The sequence below is a fragment of the Montipora capricornis genome, chromosome 3, assembly GCF_036669925.1.
Source record: "Montipora capricornis isolate CH-2021 chromosome 3, ASM3666992v2, whole genome shotgun sequence".
NCBI lineage: Eukaryota > Metazoa > Cnidaria > Anthozoa > Scleractinia > Acroporidae > Montipora > Montipora capricornis.
The window spans coordinates 47,410,689-47,429,580 of NC_090885.1; the positions used below are offsets into that span (position 1 = coordinate 47,410,689).

An 18,892-nucleotide genomic window follows, 5' to 3' on the forward strand; every position below is an offset into this window, starting at 1 on the left:
TCCCGTCTGACCTTGTAGCTCAGTCGGTAGAGCGGCGGAGATCTAACCCGAAGGTCGTGGGTTCAATTCCCACCCTGGTTAAAGTCTGAAAGTCTGATAGCCCGAAACGCCCGTGATGCATATGCTACATTGACGTCATTTTCAACTCGATCCAGCTCTTTCAAGATTTTAATGTTAGTAATGGCGGACCATTAAATAGGAAAATTCCAGTTAAAACAAACAGGTGCCTTTTTGAAATCAAAGCTTAAAACTTGGGCCACTTAGTGTTTAGTTAATATTGTTTTGAAATCCAAACAAAAATAAAACTTGATTTTTTGTGTCATAGTAGCACTTTAAAGTAACAGTTCAGTGGGTTCTTGAAAACCGGGAAAACCAGCTTTAAATCGAAACACACAACCAAGGAAGGAAAAGGAATTGCTTAAACAACTGCTTCACATCACAAAGTACTTTGGTTTTGGCTATAGCTTTCAAACAAGGCAATGCAAAGTACTTTGTGACATCAACCCAAAGGTAAACCCATTCCCTTTTCTTGCTTGGTCATGGAACAAACTACAGACAGTTTTTCCATCTTTCAAAGTGTATAGAAAACAAGTTTTCAAGGAAAAAGTTGCAAAACAACAAAATAACTTTCTGACATGTGCAGAGAATTATTGAAGCAGGAAAGATGAAGAGAAGAGAGGCAATTTAAAATCATAGACTTTTGGACCAGCCAAAACTAATGAGTGCAATGACTTGAACTTCTCAGTTAGGGATCCTCGTCATATACTCTCTGAACCATACCGTTCTAAATTTGCATTCACACAAGGCAAAATAAATGCCAACAAATGATGGAAAAATGAAAGAATCAACTGACATCAACTAATCCCCTTGTATGTTGTATATGCCGCACTTCCTCCAAAGCTTTGAACTTGTCCCATTTGTCTGGGTTGCAACATACCTCCTGGCATCCCCCTCTGTGGTATTGGCATCATTGGCTGCATGTTAGAAGACATGGTCATCTGATTCATATTTGAAGTGAGCATGTTGACTTGTGGGGTCATACCCATATTAAATGGTGGTACTGCAGTCCCCATGTTGTACATGTTTTGCTGTGGCATCATTCCATAGACACCCATTGTAGAGGATGGCATTTGCTGTTGGTTGGAGTACATTTCATTCATGCTTGGCTGAGCTGGTTTGTCTTTGTGGCTCATTGGGCTCAAATTATCAAGACTGATATCAACTGGACTGTTGGACCAAGTTGTTGATTTGATTACCTTCTATAAGTGAAGTCAAAATAAAGGAATGAATCGTAGCATTTTCTCTTAAGTGCAAAAGTCGACATTGAAACCAGGCTTTCTCTTATCAATTTCCTCTATTCTTACTACCTTAATTTGACAACTATTGTAACTGTCACATTCTTGATTTGGATTAAAGCATGATAATTTATTAGTCTGAACACCGAAATGCCCCAGTGGGATCATCTGAAAAACTTTCATAGCCAACTTTTTTAATTGAGACCCTTTTAGAATCAATCAGGAAAGAAATTAAGCTGTCAAAACGATAATAGTTTACTCGATTTACTCAACTGCACTGTTAGGCTTTTGATGTCTCCCAAGTGATAGAGGCAACCTGCAAAGGTCAAAAGCTATCCAAGGTCTCACTCTGGACAACATGGAAGAAAAAGAGAGAGCCTGGGTTCCACCAATGTGGTCCAGGATAGATTCCTGGGAGAAGATGCCATAATATTATGTGGAATGAGTTTGTACTCTGATGTGCGAGGTTTTTCTCTGGGTACTCCATTTTCCCCTCTGACCAATAACCACCATTTCATTTTGTTCATCTACGATAATCGAGGTTCGACTGTATAAACAAAGAGACGGATGCTATAACTTCTCCCGAATCTTTTAAGTTGTAGTTGAACAAGTTTTCCCATGTACAAGCCTCCAGCTGTACAACCCATTGAAATATCCGACTTATCATAGCACATCAAAAGCACTTTATTTACTTTGGCTACCTGGTGTAAAGGGGTACTTTCTCCTGGTAATCCTGAAGTTGTGTTTCCAACTGATGTTACCGGTTTTGATGGTGGTAACCCCACTGGTTGTTGAGTAGTTTGAGGTTGAACACAAAGACTTGAGTTATAAAACTGTCCTTGCATACCACCAGAAATAAACTGGTCATTGACCACAGAAGGCTGGGAAGCCTGAGGATGCATAACAGATGCCATAGCACTCTGAGGCTGAAGGGTTGTAGAAGAAACAGGTAACTGCTGATGAAGGGAAGAAAAATTCTGCTTTGTCGTCTGAGGGACACCTGGTACACCCTAATAGAAGAGAGACAGAAAAATAAATCATATTAATGTCTAAACCCTGACCAGCGTACTTCTTTGAGTCAAAAGTAACTGCAGAACATAAAAGGAGAAAAAAGTCTAAACAACTCCATCTTAGGCAGGGAGGGTCTGAGGGTGGAGATCTAATTGTACCCTTGTCATCTCTTCAACAGCACAACTTTCAAAAATTAATGTGCTCTGTCATGCCACTTTGCCGCAAGTGCTGTTGAATAATAAGAAGTCTTTCGATCAGCAACAGTGATGGTACCATCAATTTGGTTTTGGTACCGCACAGAAGTTTTCTTCTGTCTTTTGTTGACGATAGAAAAGATGGAAAACAAATTTAACCTTAAAAAAACTGAATACTCCGATCCCAGAAAAAAACGGAAGTTGCATGCAAGTGAGGCTTAAAAGCCCTCGCGGCTGGAAAGATGTCGGACAAAACAAACAAGAACGGGGTTGTGGGCAAATTTAAAGCTACTTTAGCCGTGCAAATTGTTAGCAAGGACAAAAAAATTGATCTCAAATGTTGCACAGCTGCAAACTGTAATAACCAAAGCGAAAATCGACCAGATTTTTTGTTTTGTGCGTTTCCATCGGACACACAACAACTGAAGAAGTGGGAAATTCGTATGAAAAGAGGAGATGGCTTCTTTGCCACGGTAGGAAACTGGTACTGCCACGACCTCGGGCCAATATTCCCCAGTACGGCCCTCGCGCTCGGTTAGTAAGAAGTTATTAATGACCCCCGACTTGAAAAAATTGACTGGAACGCTGCAGTTCAATACCACCCAAATCAGTCCCTTCTGTTTTTGAGTAACACGTACCACAGGCAACCGCTCATGGAGCCTCTAGTTTACATTTCAAGTTCTTGACGCATTACCACAGAAATAGCCCACCCCGGGCCGGTGTTTTTTAACAAATTTCGTCCATTTCTTTCTTCAATAGTCCTTTGTGGGAAGAAGATGCATTGGTATACCTGGGGTCAAACTGGGATTTTTCCAGCTGACTAGCCCAGGGGTGCTACCCACAATATTTTCCGCAGACTCTCCAATTTGTCTTGTTGTTTAGATTTCCCGCTGCAATCTAACACAACTGATGACATCATGAAGGCCTTTTTGGCCGCGCGGGAAATGTCGCATTTTTTTGGCCAAAATGCCGGAGTTCGTGCTGTGAGAAAATTCACTTCGGATATTTGTAGCTCTGAATTGGCTACAAAGAATTTTTGAAACTTTGCTGATAGTTCTTTCTCAGATTGCTAATTACTATTTCAATAAAAAATTGGGATCGCTGAGTTCATTTAAGCAAGTAAAGACAAAAGAGCCCGGGGAGGGGGGAGGGGGGGGGACTCAAATATAAAAAGGGGAGGGATGCTTGTGGTCTCCCTTTCGGGTATAAATTTCGGATTTTGGTCTCACTTGGGGTGTTCTGGGCAAAACGCAGTCATATAGACCGAATGCATAAATGGCGGCCAAAAAAATAGTCTTCTCTTTATGTGCTAATTAGCCTCACTAGCCTCGTTTGTATGGGCAAAATACAAAAGAAATCTCGCTTGAAAGCGAGGCTAGTGAGTCTCAATAGCACATAAACAAAAGAATACATTTTTGGCCACCATTTACGCATTCGGTCAATATGGCCGTGAAGGTCTCCTTTAGGGTTGCACGCGAAGAATTATAAAAGCGTATCTTTACACTTTTATATTTCTTCACGCAGGTGAAAGTATTAGATGATAATGTCTTTGCCATCATTAAAAGGCACTGTATTTTTTATATATCCGTGTTTTAATATGGTCTCTTTTAGGGGCCAAAAAAAAAAAAAAAAACCAGATTGGTCTCCTTATTTAATTTAAAACTTCCAACGAGCATCCCTCCCCTTTTTATATGTGCGCCCCCCCCCCCCCCCCCCGGGCAAAAGAGCTCCCAAAGTCAGTTGAAAACCTTTTGAAGTCCTGAATTTTTCAGGCTTCTCTACGCGACTGCTAAAATTGCGCTCATAACTGCGAGGATCATAGCTTTACTTGATTTCATATCCACAGTTTAATATATGATCCATTTCATATATCATTCGATCGTAAACTATTCAGCCACAATAGTGGGCGCATTTTGTTAAGCAATAATTGGTATTTCATGTGGTACCATAAGAGTGGCATTGCTGTTACGTAATACAGTATAGTAGGAGAGATGTATCCAGCTTTTCAAATTTGGGAGGCCTCTGGACCTCTTCTTGAAAATTTTGCGGGCCCAGCTAATTAATATCTACGAAATTTGAATGAGCATTCATCATCGGCCCTAGCCTGTTCCGGGCTCCCAGATAGTCGTCTTTCCCCACTATCTGGGAGCCTGAAACAGGCTACATCGGCCTGTGAGTTAGCCATGGCCAATGTTAATAATCAAGCGATTGAATACATTCAAGTTCCATGTTTAACATCCTTATTTGTTAATGCTAATTCCAAAAGAATTGCAAAACAGACAAGTTACGTGCAAAACAGGAACCAAGAGCATGACACGCGTCCCCCCGGAATAAATATCAACAGGGTCGCACAAAACAAAAAATAACCCTATTTCGCCACTGGGTTCTCTGGTATTTAGTTCACAATAAACATACCAATGCTTGAAATTCGCTTGGAAAGCATGCAACAAACAAATGCGCCTGAAATGTTCAATTATCATTGGCAGATCGAAAGTGTCGCCCATTGTCTCACCTAAAAAACAGCTTAGATAACATCACGGAACATAAGGGAATTCAAACGCCGGAACTTAACTCCTCAAGCTGGAAATAATCCTTGACCAAATGAAATCATGTGACTACAAAAATCTAAAAATAACAACTTGCATGCACCTTAAAATTTGAGAACTCAATCATTTCTCCACAGTGAGAAATGAAACTGTTCAATTTCGCTGTGAAATATTCCATTCACGTTTTTGCTGGCGTTTGAAATGTGCATAAACACTTGTTTTTTTTTCTGTGTCCAATTGGATCCTTTGTCCTATATCGTGTGCATCCAAAGAACAAGGGGTGCATCCCAGGACACAATGACACACTCTGGATACATCTCTGTAGTAGTTATAACCCCTCTGTTTTGTTTGTTTGTTGAGGCTCCAGCACTTGGCTAAGTAGCCTGACTTCTGGCTGTTATACACAGTTGTGGTCTCATTCACACAGAAGCCCTTCAAGGTAATCCTACCAAGCCCATCAAATGCTGGAAAGGTCAGACCACAACACCGGGAACTCTGTACCCTACTCTTTTCGAATAGTGTGTGGAATCTTTAACATCCCACAGGGTTAATGAACAAGGGCTGTGAGACGAGGCTTATCGTCCTTATCCGAGAAGACTTGAAAGTCTGACCAGGTGTACCATTTGCAGCACTTTCTCCTCAGTTATTTAAAGACCCTGAGTGTTGGTCTGGCCGGAGTTGAACTCACGACCTCCCGCGTGACAGCCCCGTGCTCAACCAACTGACGAGCTTTCTAATTGGAAGGTCTCTTAAAAGTGGTAAAACTGATTCCAGCCACCTTAACATAATAGCCATTAGTGCTAAAATTCACTTTTTAAATTCACAAGAAATGAAATAGTTTTTGAGCAGTTTAGATTTGCAAATGTAAACTGTCCTAACATAGGCTGTTCCGCATTCATCATGATTAATTATCACCATGGTTAGTGTTTCATGAAGTGGCTTACCAAAGAAGCAAACAACATTTTTGAAAATCCTAATTCACTTTGTGCCCAAAATGTACAAAGGAAATTGCTTAAGTAACGGCCTTTCAAAGTGACGAAGATTGCCGGTACCTTTTTTGACATAAATTATGTGTTTTTCCAGAGACATTCAAGTTTTTGTGTTATAGTAACATTAAGACCTCAGAAAAGAATGCCAGTATGACGATTCCTCATCAAGTCAAAGTTATCTGGAAAGTGAAAAACCAATTCCACATAGTGGGCTTTACCTGTTGGGGTTGTATCACTGTATTACTCTGAAATGCATTGAAAAAGTCATCATCTCTAGGTTGACTTTTGGGAGGACTTCCTGACCTAAATGCTGCGAAGTCTCCAAAATCATCACTGTCTGCAATTATTTGTCCTCTTCCTAAACACACAAAAGAAACAACAATAATAATAATAATAACAATAATAATAATAGTAATAATAATAATAATAACAATAATAATAATAATAATAAAATAATAATAATAATAATAACAACAACAACAATAATAATAATAATAATAATACTGTAATAATAATTATAATTCTGTAACAAAAAGTCACAAGAAAGAGCTTTTTTAAACACCCTGTAACATTTTCCTACTGAAAATGACAGATTGAATAGTATGTTTTGCTAAGAAATTCAAATCAAAGTGTCCAAGGAGTAACTTCTCACCTGCAAGATTTTGCAATCCAGTTGCACTTCCTCCCTCAGGGGGAGCAGATGCAAAATCTGCAAAGAAGTCATTTTTCGTTGGAACAGCTGACACAGTAGCAACAGGAGCCTGGAGAGACCCTTGTGAAGGCCCCAACAGCAAGTCCACTAAGTCTGCAGTTCCAGGTTGAGAAGATGGAGCTACAGTTGCACTCGCTTTTGAAGGTTGTGCATTAGACGTGGTCACATGTAACTTTCCATAATTTGCTGCTGCTCCAAGGTCAATAGTTTTTGTAGCTTTAGATGACAGTTTTGGTGTTGGATTTCTAGATGAGTCTGCACTGTTTAAGCTGTTGTTATCTTTTTCTTCTGAGGCCTCTTCAGCCTCCTCTTCATCACTGAGGAAAGAGTTAAGATATTGCATTAAATAATTATTGTCATGTCCGGCATGTATTGCCGAAGTTCCATTAATGAAAATCACTCTACTAAAAAAACCTAGAAACAAACCATGTTTAAATATAGCTGCACCTGGAAATACCTGCACTGGTTTTGGGTTTTTTAAAATGCCTAGAGTGAACAACAGTACCCTGAATCATTCACTTTTTTGGGCACTTACACATTGTATTGGAGGCATCAGAAGGTTATTTTAGAGGTTTTGTTTTTGTTCCTTGTTGTTTTCTTTTGTTGGAATAAAAATAATAACGTACATTGTATTATCAACATAAATGTAACAAAGGGTGACTCAAGATATCCCTCTTAGCCAGTGGACACAACATCAGGTAATAATATTTTTGTGAGGAACAGCTCAGGTACAGTAACTGTACATGTAAAGTTCTCCTCCACTGACAGTTGACCAACCATCCCTGGAGGGGTGCTGTCCTTCACTATTACCCAACATGGTGCAGTAACCTTACAATTTTGGACTTATGACATCAACTTACCTTCCAATAATAGAAATGTGATTGAGAAATACATAATAATTATTGTAATATCAAATCAAATCACATTACATCACAACACATCTGGTTCAGAGGGTAGCAAAAATGGCTAACAACACAAGTAGATTTGAAATTTTGAATCAAAATCAGAAACAAGTTTGAAAACTAAGATGGCAACAAAGAAAGTCTTTTTACATGTAATTGGATCTTGGCTATTTTATGTCTCATGCAATATTAGCAACTTTTATACTCTGACTTGCAAAGACCAGGCAAGTTAAGGAAATAGTGCACGTCAACAAAATTGAGGAAATGAATACGTATTTGCTCTTTGACAGAATCCTTTGTGGTCGTCATAACGACTGCCTCTCAATCAAAGAGCTCTCAAGTTGAATACTCCTGGCATCCTCCATGGGCAAGGAGAGTGACACTGACCCAATTGTGGACTTGAATCTTAATCCAGAGGGTATTGAACCCCTACCAGAACAGATTCACCTCGTGGTTGCTGAACAGGGTTTTACATGTGTGTTGTATGTAGGAGTTTTAAAGGGACTTTGCAAAGCTATCCCGAGCTCATTGCTGAGAAATAAGCACCTGGAAATCAAGTTCAATCTGTATACCGTGACTTTCTACAAGTCCCTGTTACAAATTCAAAACAGACAATCAATTTCCAGAGAATAACTTGTTTGAGCAGTTTCTAAAGATAACAAAATTCAACTTCAATTCAAGTTAGGCATAACGGCAAAAGGCAAAAGTGCCTAACGGTGAAAAACTAATATGGAGTACAATAGAAACTGGCAGTGTTTTTTGTCTTTTATTGATGTGTGATGCAAAAATGTTCCACCCAAGGAATTCCCTGATTAGCCAAACCCAAGCAATTTTATACAACTCCGGTAATTGTTGCTAAGTAAGCCTTGCCATGTATGTAAGCAACATCTGACTGTTTTGTAAGCTTACTGTAAACGCTTTCCCCAACAATGTTTGCTGGCGCACCAAATACCACCGCCACAAAAGTAAGAAAGTGAAAAAGGAAATAAGGCATGCTAGTCGAATGCTTCTGTCACTTGAGTGTCTTGTTTACACTTACTCGAGCTGATTCGATTGACAAGCGAATTTAGTACAAATGCTTGAGTCAAAAATATGAACCTACCTATCAAACCACAACACTTAAAAAAAAAGGTTACAACCCTTGTATGAAACACGATTCGCATTGCACACTACAGGATACGTGTCGCACATGATGTTGAAAAATCAGCAAGTGCAGTGGCTTGATGTTAGCACACAATCTTAATTGACCTTATGTGAAGTAACTAGACTGGGGAAAGTGTTTGTAAAAAGACAACACGCCCACAATAAAGTGCAGAACCTTGTATGCAAAAACAGTGCTATTGAATGTAGCGATTCCAGAGAAAATTGACTTTTATACAGAGCATGTTACATTGTTTGCAAAGCTCTGTTCACTGATCGACCAACTATGAATCATAAGCACTTCTGAAAGGAAAGTAAGGGCCAAGTTGCACTAATGACATTTTTGTATGTAAACCAGTCATTTAAATGTGTTAGTGTTTATTGTCGCTTAAACATCCTCTCTTTATGGCAATTTCAGCTTTAATGCCATCACAGAGTCCCATACCATTTTACATAAAATAATGAACAAATCAAAATCCTTTGAACCTACATGTATTAAGATGTGTAGCACAATCACCGTACCCACTTGGGGGTGACTCAGAAACATTTCCTGATTTATTCAGTTTAACGTCTTCAATGAAGCTATATTTTTGCTGAATGCTAAGGTTATCCTTGTTGATTAGCATACAGGGTGTAAAAAGGGAAAGCGACTTTCCTTTCTTGAGAAAACAAAGGAAAAGGATAGAAAAATAGGAAAATTTTGAGTGTAACGCGTAACACAATTTTCAAATTGAAAGTCTTCAAAACCATTTTTCATAAGAGAGAACAATTATGTGGATTAACGGACAATAACCAGTGATAACACGCAGTAAATACTACATATGAGCCAAATTAAAACAGTTCAAGTTTATTAAAACACATTAAAAAGATTCAAAATTCCGTAGTTTCCTTACTGTAACGCTGTGTTTTGGAATTCTGGCGCTCACTAGATTATAGTTTGAAACAAGTCTTCAATTGATATCTGTGGCTTCAAAACCATCTCAACTAAATGCTCATACCTTGTGCTTTAACATACAGAAAAATTAGTTTGAGGGATCCACTACGAATGGAGAAATCACTCCTCAAAACAGTCGCTACGCTTTTTCTGTTCCGCAATTACGCAATAATATTTTTCGAGACCACTTCTTTCAATGCTGCTCCTGCTCCAACCAAGGCGTAAGTGGGTTCGAACCAAGCATTTTCTGAATGCTCACAAGTTCCACTAACTATTTCCACAGTTTCGTCATCGTAGCTTTCAGGGTCGCGAAAATATTAGCCTTTGACTGAGTCGCTACGTTTTTTTTAACATGCCGGGCCATATTGAACCTAGTCTTGAGTGCCAGTGAACATCACAAATCTACTTCGCAAAGAAGCCATGATTTCCATGTGCTTCGCAAGGCTTGGTAACCTTTCCTCTATGGATATTATTGGGAAGTCCACAATGTCTTTTCAGGGGCAATTTTCAGGAAATATTGAGAGAGACATCTGCTCTGACCTCAAATTGTAAAGTGGAGCAAAAAAGTGGAGCAGAAAGCCAGCGTTTAGGGTGTCAATAGAAGTAAATGAGGGGATGCTATCCTCCATGTAGTGAAAGCTTTCTGTTTTTACTTTTTATTTGCCTCAAAATTGACTATCTGTATGGAAGACCACGCCTGCAAGGGGTCATGGGTAAATCAAAAATTCAGTTTTAACGGACCAAACATTAATATTTTCCAAACAATTAGAAAGATATGTAAGTCTGGATGTGAAATAAGCCAAAAGAAGTGATTTTCACCCCAATAAACACAATTTCACAATTTTTAGGTATGTTACAGAAATGGGTACCGTGATCATGCTACTCATCTAAGTGAAATTGATTGTTTCATGTCACCCATTCGTTCTTACCTAATTTACGCCAAACACTACATCAGTTACTCTTGCGCTACGCACGACAGGAATTGCATAGCACACAACGGGATTCCATCGAGCTGGTAATCCAAGATGGCCTTCTTCAAGTCCTGAAGAGGCAACTTTGTGTTCTCGTCACATTTAACCCATTGACTCCTGAACTGTGCCCTTCCTCCCATTCACAAGCAAAATCATCTGGCGTTAGACAGAGGAAAAGCTATAAAGTCTCACTCCTACCAAGGAGTCGATGGGTTAAAGCGGACACAGTTTTCTAGTAGATATAGAGGTTGGTAACCCATTAACTCCTGAACAGTGCCCTTCCTCCCATTCACAAGCAAAATTATCTGGCGTTAGAGGAAAAGCTATTAAGTCTCACTCCTACAAAGGATTCGATGGGTTAAAGCGGACACAGTTTTCTAGTAGATATACAGTAGAGGTTGGTAACCCATTGACTCCTGAACCACACCCCCATTGACCAATAAAATCGTCTGGCATACTAACCAGTCTCACTCCTAGGAGTCAATGGGTTAAAGGGCGGACTGTATATATATATATATATAAACTGGTTTTTTTTCTAAATTTTTGAATTGCTTGAAAAAAGAGAAAAATCCGGTAAATTGGTTGGTTGGTGAAGTTCTTCTTTCTTTATTCATGTTAAGTTTAGTTTGAGTATACAGCATGCTAAATACACATTGCACATTCTTCCCTAGTCTCCACTGAAGTTGGTTCTTTATGCAGCAATTGATACCTTAATTACTCATCTTATATCAAAAGAAAAGATTCTTCTTGCTTTGTGTGCCCAAAATCTAAAAAACGTTTTGCAGTGCAACTTTGACTTTGTGTCTTGAAAACCACATTAACATTACCATGACAACTGCAAAATTGCACATAACGTTCACACATCCATGCCAACATAAACATAAGAACCTAATTTTAACAGTGTTCATTTTTGCATCTTGAAAGGAATGAATGGTCGCTTTAGTTAAACAACAAAATACCATGCTCACTTTATCAATCTTTTAACTTAGACTTGCAGCACGGTACAAACGTGCATTAGTGTAACACTGGGCATTTTTATCAAAATATTCCTTAAATGCCATTACCCCCTAGATATTGTGTAATTAGCATTTTACAAACACATTCGGTGAATTTTCTTTGATTATTTACTGTTTACAGCTATTTCAGGAATTACCCAGGATCCTTTGACGGCATGGCACTTGACATGCAATTTATTTTTCACTTTCAGCCCAAGGACTACTTGGATGTTCACATTTCTTGTGCGATTTCAGTTTGCAAAATGATTGAATTGAAGGCTTGCATGCGACATTTTCTGCTTCAAACATGGTGGTAATTTGATCATTACACTTGGATAACATATTTCCGATACAGTTTTTGGCAAACATTTTTGTTGTAATTGTACACAAAGCTACCAAAGTTATGGAAATATAAAGACCAATAATAACATTGAACTGTGTCATTGCTTGAGTTTAAGACCTTTGATACACCAGAGGCTGAAATACGGGCTTTCGCGTGGGTAAGTAAATATGTCAATTTGCCTTGTCAAACTTGTACAACAGCCTTTTCTCCAAATGCAAAAACTTATTATTTCTTCATTATCTTGAGATATCGGTGGAAACCTTTCTTACTCAATGTTAAATATGATCATGAACTCTTTTCAAACAAAATATTACTGGTCTTCTCTTCTAGGTGCGTATGGAAGTAGCAAGACTTACCGATGTATGAAATGGAGCTGTTTTGGGACCCTGAGCGTTACTCACACTCAAAACAACAACTGGCGGTCGAATTATATTTGTAGACAGAGATTTGTAATTTTGCCTGTTGTTTTATTTTGCCCTGCTTAATATTTCTGCTTGATTCAATTTTCTAAGTATGACCATGTTGAGGGCAAAATTTACTTTTTCATCTACCTTGTGCTAATAATCTGTTACACTGTACCTATTACATGCTGATTTTTGCATCTTTCTTGTCACAACTTGAATTTCTTTTATACAAATGATAAATTTGTAACATATCATTAAACTAAAACCATTCAGTGTTGAATTAAGCTACAAAGTTGAAAGAATTCAGTCATTTGCTTGTGAAGATATTCTGAAATATACTTGAGCATCCACTAATTTACATGTGTATCATGCAACAAGTCTTACCATTGGAGCCCAATGAAAAAGTCCCAATAACCGAGCTCAAGACAAGCAAGGTCTGGCTTCTATATCTTCTTTATTTACATCTCCAACATTGCCTATTTATTTTACATGTGTAGTTACTTACCTTTCTCGATCTTTGTATTCTCCATATGACCCTGCTCGCTCCCTCCATTCTCTAATTTTACTCTTCCGTGTTGTTTTGCCATTAAATTCATCAAATTGGTCTGTTCCCCTCGGTTCAGAGTCATAACGATCACCTATTAAGAAACCAAACTTAGCACTTAAAATAATGACAGTGACTTCAAGTTTTAGGTTTTGCCTTTCCACAAATAATGACATACAGCCTTGCCAGTCATTGACAGAGACAATTTTACCCTAGAGGTTCTTAAGAGGAAGTTAGTGGTCAAAAAAAATTTAAACAGCAAACATGTCAGACCCACAGTCACTAACCCTCTCTAAGCCATAAAATATCACAATATTCTTCAGACTACGAGGGTGAGAAATTTCAAATTCAACAAAGTTAGCTTCAAGCAGTGTGAACATCATGTACTTGTCAAGGTGACTATTACATGTACTAGAACAAGTAGAACTTGAAAAGGTGCCCTAAAGACTGCCAAAACATGAATGCTTCTTTAAGAGGCAAGTCAAACCCCGCTAACATTGTGTGAAAGTGTAACTAATAAGATAAGACTCCATCAAAATGATTGAGCAAGTGTTAGAAAACTGAAACCATCAACCTTTTAAGTGATGCAAAATGACCACAATCTGTGCATTTGCTTTCCAAATCATACCCAAAGCTGTTTGATTTTAAATACAAACTTTTCTACAACTAATTTGAAATGGGTTCAGTGGAAGTTGTTAGCCTGAAAAACTTCCATGGGCTTAGTGGCAGAGCTACGGGTACCGCGAAGAGCACCATTGGCAAGAAAATTTGGTTACAGGACTGTACGTCTGTGCGTCCACCCCTCCATCAGGGTTTGTACCCTTAAAACACTGTCTTTCCATGACATTCTCTAGCTTTCCAGGACCTTATTAAGTTTAGCTGTCACCTAAGAAAATTTTCAGAACTATCCTTATTTTAGCATATTACTCAGATTAAATTTGATTGTTTGAAAGCAGCTCTTCTTCATTTCAGCTTAAAATTGCATATGTTTCATATGGGGTAGAAAACTAGCACTTCACCTTACACCCTAATCAGTTAAGTCTGTTCAAATAATCATAAGTGCTACACACCCAACGCTTGAAAAAACGTAATCCTTCCTTGTACTTGTACATGTTCATTGCCGTGACTTTAACATCTTTAATTCCCACGGCCTGCTCCCGAGTGAGTGGGCCCATTTCCATTAGTAGGGCTAATCCTTAAATGGTTCATATGGGGTAGAAAACTAGCACTTCACATTACACTCTAATCAGTTAAGTCTTTCAGGAATATGTCCGCTACTTTACAAAACCAAAACCTTGCCGACTTGTTCTCTCCCCCAAGGCTGTGCTCTAACGGCACCCAGTCGCCTGAGGTGACTAACATTTGGCTTCAGGCAAGTGAGAAAAATTACCCGAATCCACAAAAAGCTTATTTCACTAAACATTTTACTGATAATATAAGGAAAAAATACTTTAGTTCTGTCCTGTAGACATGATTTTCGTCCAGATTAAGATGACTTGCTCAATAAATTAAAATTGATAGCTTTTTGGCCCCAGTGGTTTCATTATTTCACGGCAGTTTTCACAAAAGCTCCATGGGAATCAAGCAGCATTGAATCAAGTTTTGAAAATTTATTTTCAACCTACTAACCAGTAAAAAGGTTTACCTGTATTAGACCAAAACGTTTTTACCTAAACCTGCTGCAATCTTTACTTTTTCGCTTTTCAACCTGAAAAACATCCATGGCAATTTGACGGGTTGCAGGTTTTTCTTGCACTAATGAGAGCAACGATCACCAGAGCTGTAGCAGCAATGTTTGAGGAAGATCTTGCTGTGTTGCTGATCTCAGATAACTAACCAAGGCTGCTGCCTAAGAAAATTGTCCGGGAGCCCTTCGGGCTTCCAACATTAAAAGTTAGTAGCCCGAGTCACTTTTCAAGAGCCCAGAATTAATTAATTCCAGTTTGGATCATATTTACACGAAAGTGAGGATGAATCAAGTAAGGTGCCCGTTCGGGCTACTTGTTCAGAAATTTGGTCGCCCGCAGTCCCAAATAAGGTGCCCCAGGCGACCAGGCGACCGTTAGCCAGCAACCTTGCTAACTAATTAATTAATTAATTATTTATTTATTTATTTAGGGCAACCAACTTGGAGGGTTGGGCACCCCAGCTGAAATCCTTGGGAGCCCAAAGGGTTCCCAGAAATTTTCCTTAGAGCACAGCCTTGCTCCCCACCTCAATATTTTGTTCAACGTTTGTAAACGGCCACCTCTACCTGGGCCCTGGACACATTGAATTCTGCAATTCTGCCTGCCTTGTTAATGATTTAGGAAATAATTTTTAATCGCTTTAAGGCGTTTGTGCAAAAATTTAAAATTAAATGTAATTTTCTGCGCTACCGTAGCTTTCTGTCGGCTATACCTGAGCAGTGGAAAAAAAGCATAAAAAGAGACGAGCAACGGAATAAAAGCCTAAAAAGAGACGCGCATCAACATGCCCTGACAAGCACTCAACTAGCAATCGATAAGCTCACGTGCAAGACAGTGTACAATACTCTGATTAGCCGACAGCAGTGTCCACCTACTGCAGAAAAAAATTAACAGTGTGCTTTTGATGAACAAAAGCTACAAAGTGTTTACTCTTTGCCATTTCGTATAACGAAAGAAGTGAAACTATCCATTTTTCAGTACAAAATAGTACATAATATACTATATACAAATAACATTTTACACAAAATGAAGAAAAAACCACACCCTTACTGCCCATATTGTATTAATGTTGAACAAACGATTTCTCATCTACTCTTTTCGTGTTATGTTGCGAAATCTTTCCGGTCTGAGTTTACTACCTGGTTTAATTCGATTTCTCCAGAAAAGAAATCTAGTCATTCTAAAGATGAAATAATATATGGAGTGCTTGACGACTGGTCATCTTGTTTAACCCTCAATCACTTAATCTTAATTGGAAAATACTTTCTTTATACTAGTGCCTTAGATGATAAAAGACCGCAGTTTGCGGATTTCATCACCCTTGTACATGATAAAATCGACATTGAAAAATATATCGCTATCATGACGAATAATTCCTCTGCTTTTGTCAAAAAGTGGGCCAAATTTCTCACCTGAGTAAATTTCTGGATACCTTTAGCTTGCCAGTAAGTCAGTTCCTGTAGTTAGTAATTATATTGCATATCTTGCCTGTATAAGTAACTTTATTGTATTTTATGCGTCCCGTAATTTATATTAGTATTAGTATTGTAAACCACGCAAATATTGCATTGTAAACAGTGTTAATACCATGTTTTAAGTAGTGATTAGATTGCGATAAGGTCAGCACTTTGTTGTAAATAATGTTAAAACTGTGAATAGTATAATTACCTAGTTAATAGAGTAAGTAGCATGTAGTGTTAGTAATGTAATGCAGTCAATTAAAAAAAAAAAAAAAAAATTTTGCATAGAACTATACTTAACAGCAGGGGCAGCTGCTTTCAATCAGATTGCTGGTTAACTTATTGTATGAATAAGTAACACGGGAGCCCCGGTTTTAGGCTTGTCTAAATATATATTATCACAACGGAGAAATGATCAAATTCCTTAAATTTGTCTCGGTCCTTGTTTTGCCCATAACTTGCCTGAAAATTATGCAACTTTTTCGGAGTTAGTGTTAAAAATAAAGTGTTGACCATGAAACTTGAATGTAGTCAGTCGCTTGGCCGACAATGAACTGTGCATCGGTCGCCTAAATTTGTTTACCCTTTTGTTCCTAAACTGCACCTTAAGTTTTGTTAAAACAAGTGATGCTCTTTTTTAAGGAAAACTGAAATTCAAATGTTTTTTTTTTAATTGCTGTGGAGATCTAGATCATTTATCAACTGGAGCTAACAGTTCCTACTGTGTACAGATTCCTTGAGGTGTTTTTGTGCTTACGGGCTAGCCCGTAATGCATACCGTCCTCAGGGTTGTCTATCTGAATGAGTGAGTGAGTGTAAGATCGCATGCATGAATCACTAAATTAATGAGGTCTTTATTCAATTTAACAATTGATGTCCACTTTACAGTTATTCTGTTTGCCGCCTACTTGTTGTTTTTCCCTTCCTTAATTTTCCTTATGAAAAGAGAATTTTTTGAGAATTTACGGCATGATTTTGACAATCGCGTGATAATTTCATTGGCAAACCTGTTGGAGAAGCCAGTAGGATTTGAGCGAATAAACAGCCTTTGCAGTCAAAATGCCCATAAAACCTTTCCAATGAGTTTTCATGTTGATATTCCAGTAAGATGTCTGATATTTTCGAATTTCGAAACATTTTGTAAAAATCTCATCAGTTGTGATCAAAGGCAACTTGCTCTCTGACACTTGGCCATGCAATGTGCATATTTTTGTCATATCAAGATCTCTTATGCCAAAAAATCATAATCAATTGACAATTTGTTTTGTTTTGCTGAAATTGAAAATAAAAATTTCTCATAGGTAGAGGTAAACTTGTCAAGCTGGCATATTGAAAGCTGCCGAGATAAAGATGTTTAGTTAATGTCGAAATTTTGCAGAAATTTAAAGGGGCACTGTCATGAACTGCGCATGCTCAAGTTTGTTTGCTCTCGAACCCACACAAAATTCTAGCCGCCATCATGGATTCACGTGTGAGTCACATATATTTGCCGGAGTTTCTCCTTTGTCCACGATGGCCCTCCCCAGTGGACACCATTTTGAATTTGTCGATTTAACTTGAAAAAAGTTAACCTAACACTTTTCAAGTTTTCACAAGACGAAAACGCATGAGCTTCTCGTGACAGTTTCCCATTAAAACATATATTCATGACAGCTAGAAGTAAACTTCATTTTGGATGAAAATTCTTTGTAGCCTGAAAGTTGCTGAGATGGTTAAAGAAATTAAATTTGAAATTTAATAATCTAATTTTGGTAGCTAATTAAAACCAAGACCAATTAACAGCAGAAACGTCACAAAATTACCTTTCAATAATTTCCGGGGAAAACATTGTGATTTTCATCCACGCCAAAAAAAAAATCGGCTATCAAGTGACGTGCTCATAATTTGTTTTCTCTCCTTGAACATCGCCTGTGATACAGAATTATTTGACAAACGTATTAAACCTTGAGAGTTACCAGACTGAGTGCTCTTCTTGGTTGAAAAAATAAATAACAAATCCAAAGAAAGCAACCCTTGAGTTGACCTTGATTTTCAAACAGTATCACCACCTACTGCCTGATTCCATCATGACCCTTTGCACACCTTACTACCTCTCGCCTTCCTTTGGAGTAGAAATGTAGTTACATGTAAGACCTCTCCAGTGAGCTTTCAGATTTATTTTTCAGCCTTTAAGATGGAGATATTTTCGAATTTCGAAACATTTTGTAATTTCTTCATCTGATAAACAACTTTATTACTTTGACATGTGCCAATAGATGGGATATGAATATTTTTGGCATGTCGAGATCGAGATGTTTACCGTAATTTCCGGGCGATTACCCGCGTGGTAGATTACCCGCACCGGTCATTTTTTGCCATAACAAGAAAAAAATTTCAACAGATTATCCGCATAAGCAGATAACCCGCACTTAAAAACAAAAGAAATTCGTGAACTCACAAAGTTACCTGCACAAGCAATAACTTTGAGCTCATACTTAAAAGTAAAACTCTGATGTCCGCATTTAACACCGGGTATTTTGACTCAAAATTTTCGTGGCTCAACTTATCGTAAATGATTGAAGCGTGTATTTCTCATTCAGTCAATTACCTTTTTATAACATTTTGAATCAAACAAAAACTTAAACCACTGCTTTTGTTAACAAAATATCCTTTAGCGTGAAATTGGTAAGTTTTCACACCTATTGTTTTTGATCTTCCATTGAATGATACCGCTTGTAAAAATCCGTTCCAAAAAAATCGATATCTCAGGATCTACTGACTCTAA

The 18,892-nt window shown here is 38.1% G+C and overlaps 1 protein-coding gene across 1 annotated transcript in view; it reads right to left on the bottom strand.

Annotated features, from left to right (window-relative positions):
• Positions 1-210: 210 nt before the first annotated feature.
• Positions 211-18,892, bottom strand: part of LOC138043304 (clathrin interactor 1-like) — a 30,134-nt gene continuing 11,452 nt past the window's right edge. Inside the window, exons 5-9 of the mRNA XM_068889522.1 lie at positions 12,942-13,074; positions 6,688-7,064; positions 6,254-6,393; positions 1,997-2,305; positions 211-1,259 (exon numbers count right to left, since the gene is read on the bottom strand). Coding sequence (XP_068745623.1) covers positions 855-1,259; positions 1,997-2,305; positions 6,254-6,393; positions 6,688-7,064; positions 12,942-13,074 — 1,364 coding nt within the window. The 3' untranslated portion in view covers positions 211-854. The remainder of the gene's footprint in view (positions 1,260-1,996; positions 2,306-6,253; positions 6,394-6,687; positions 7,065-12,941; positions 13,075-18,892) is intronic.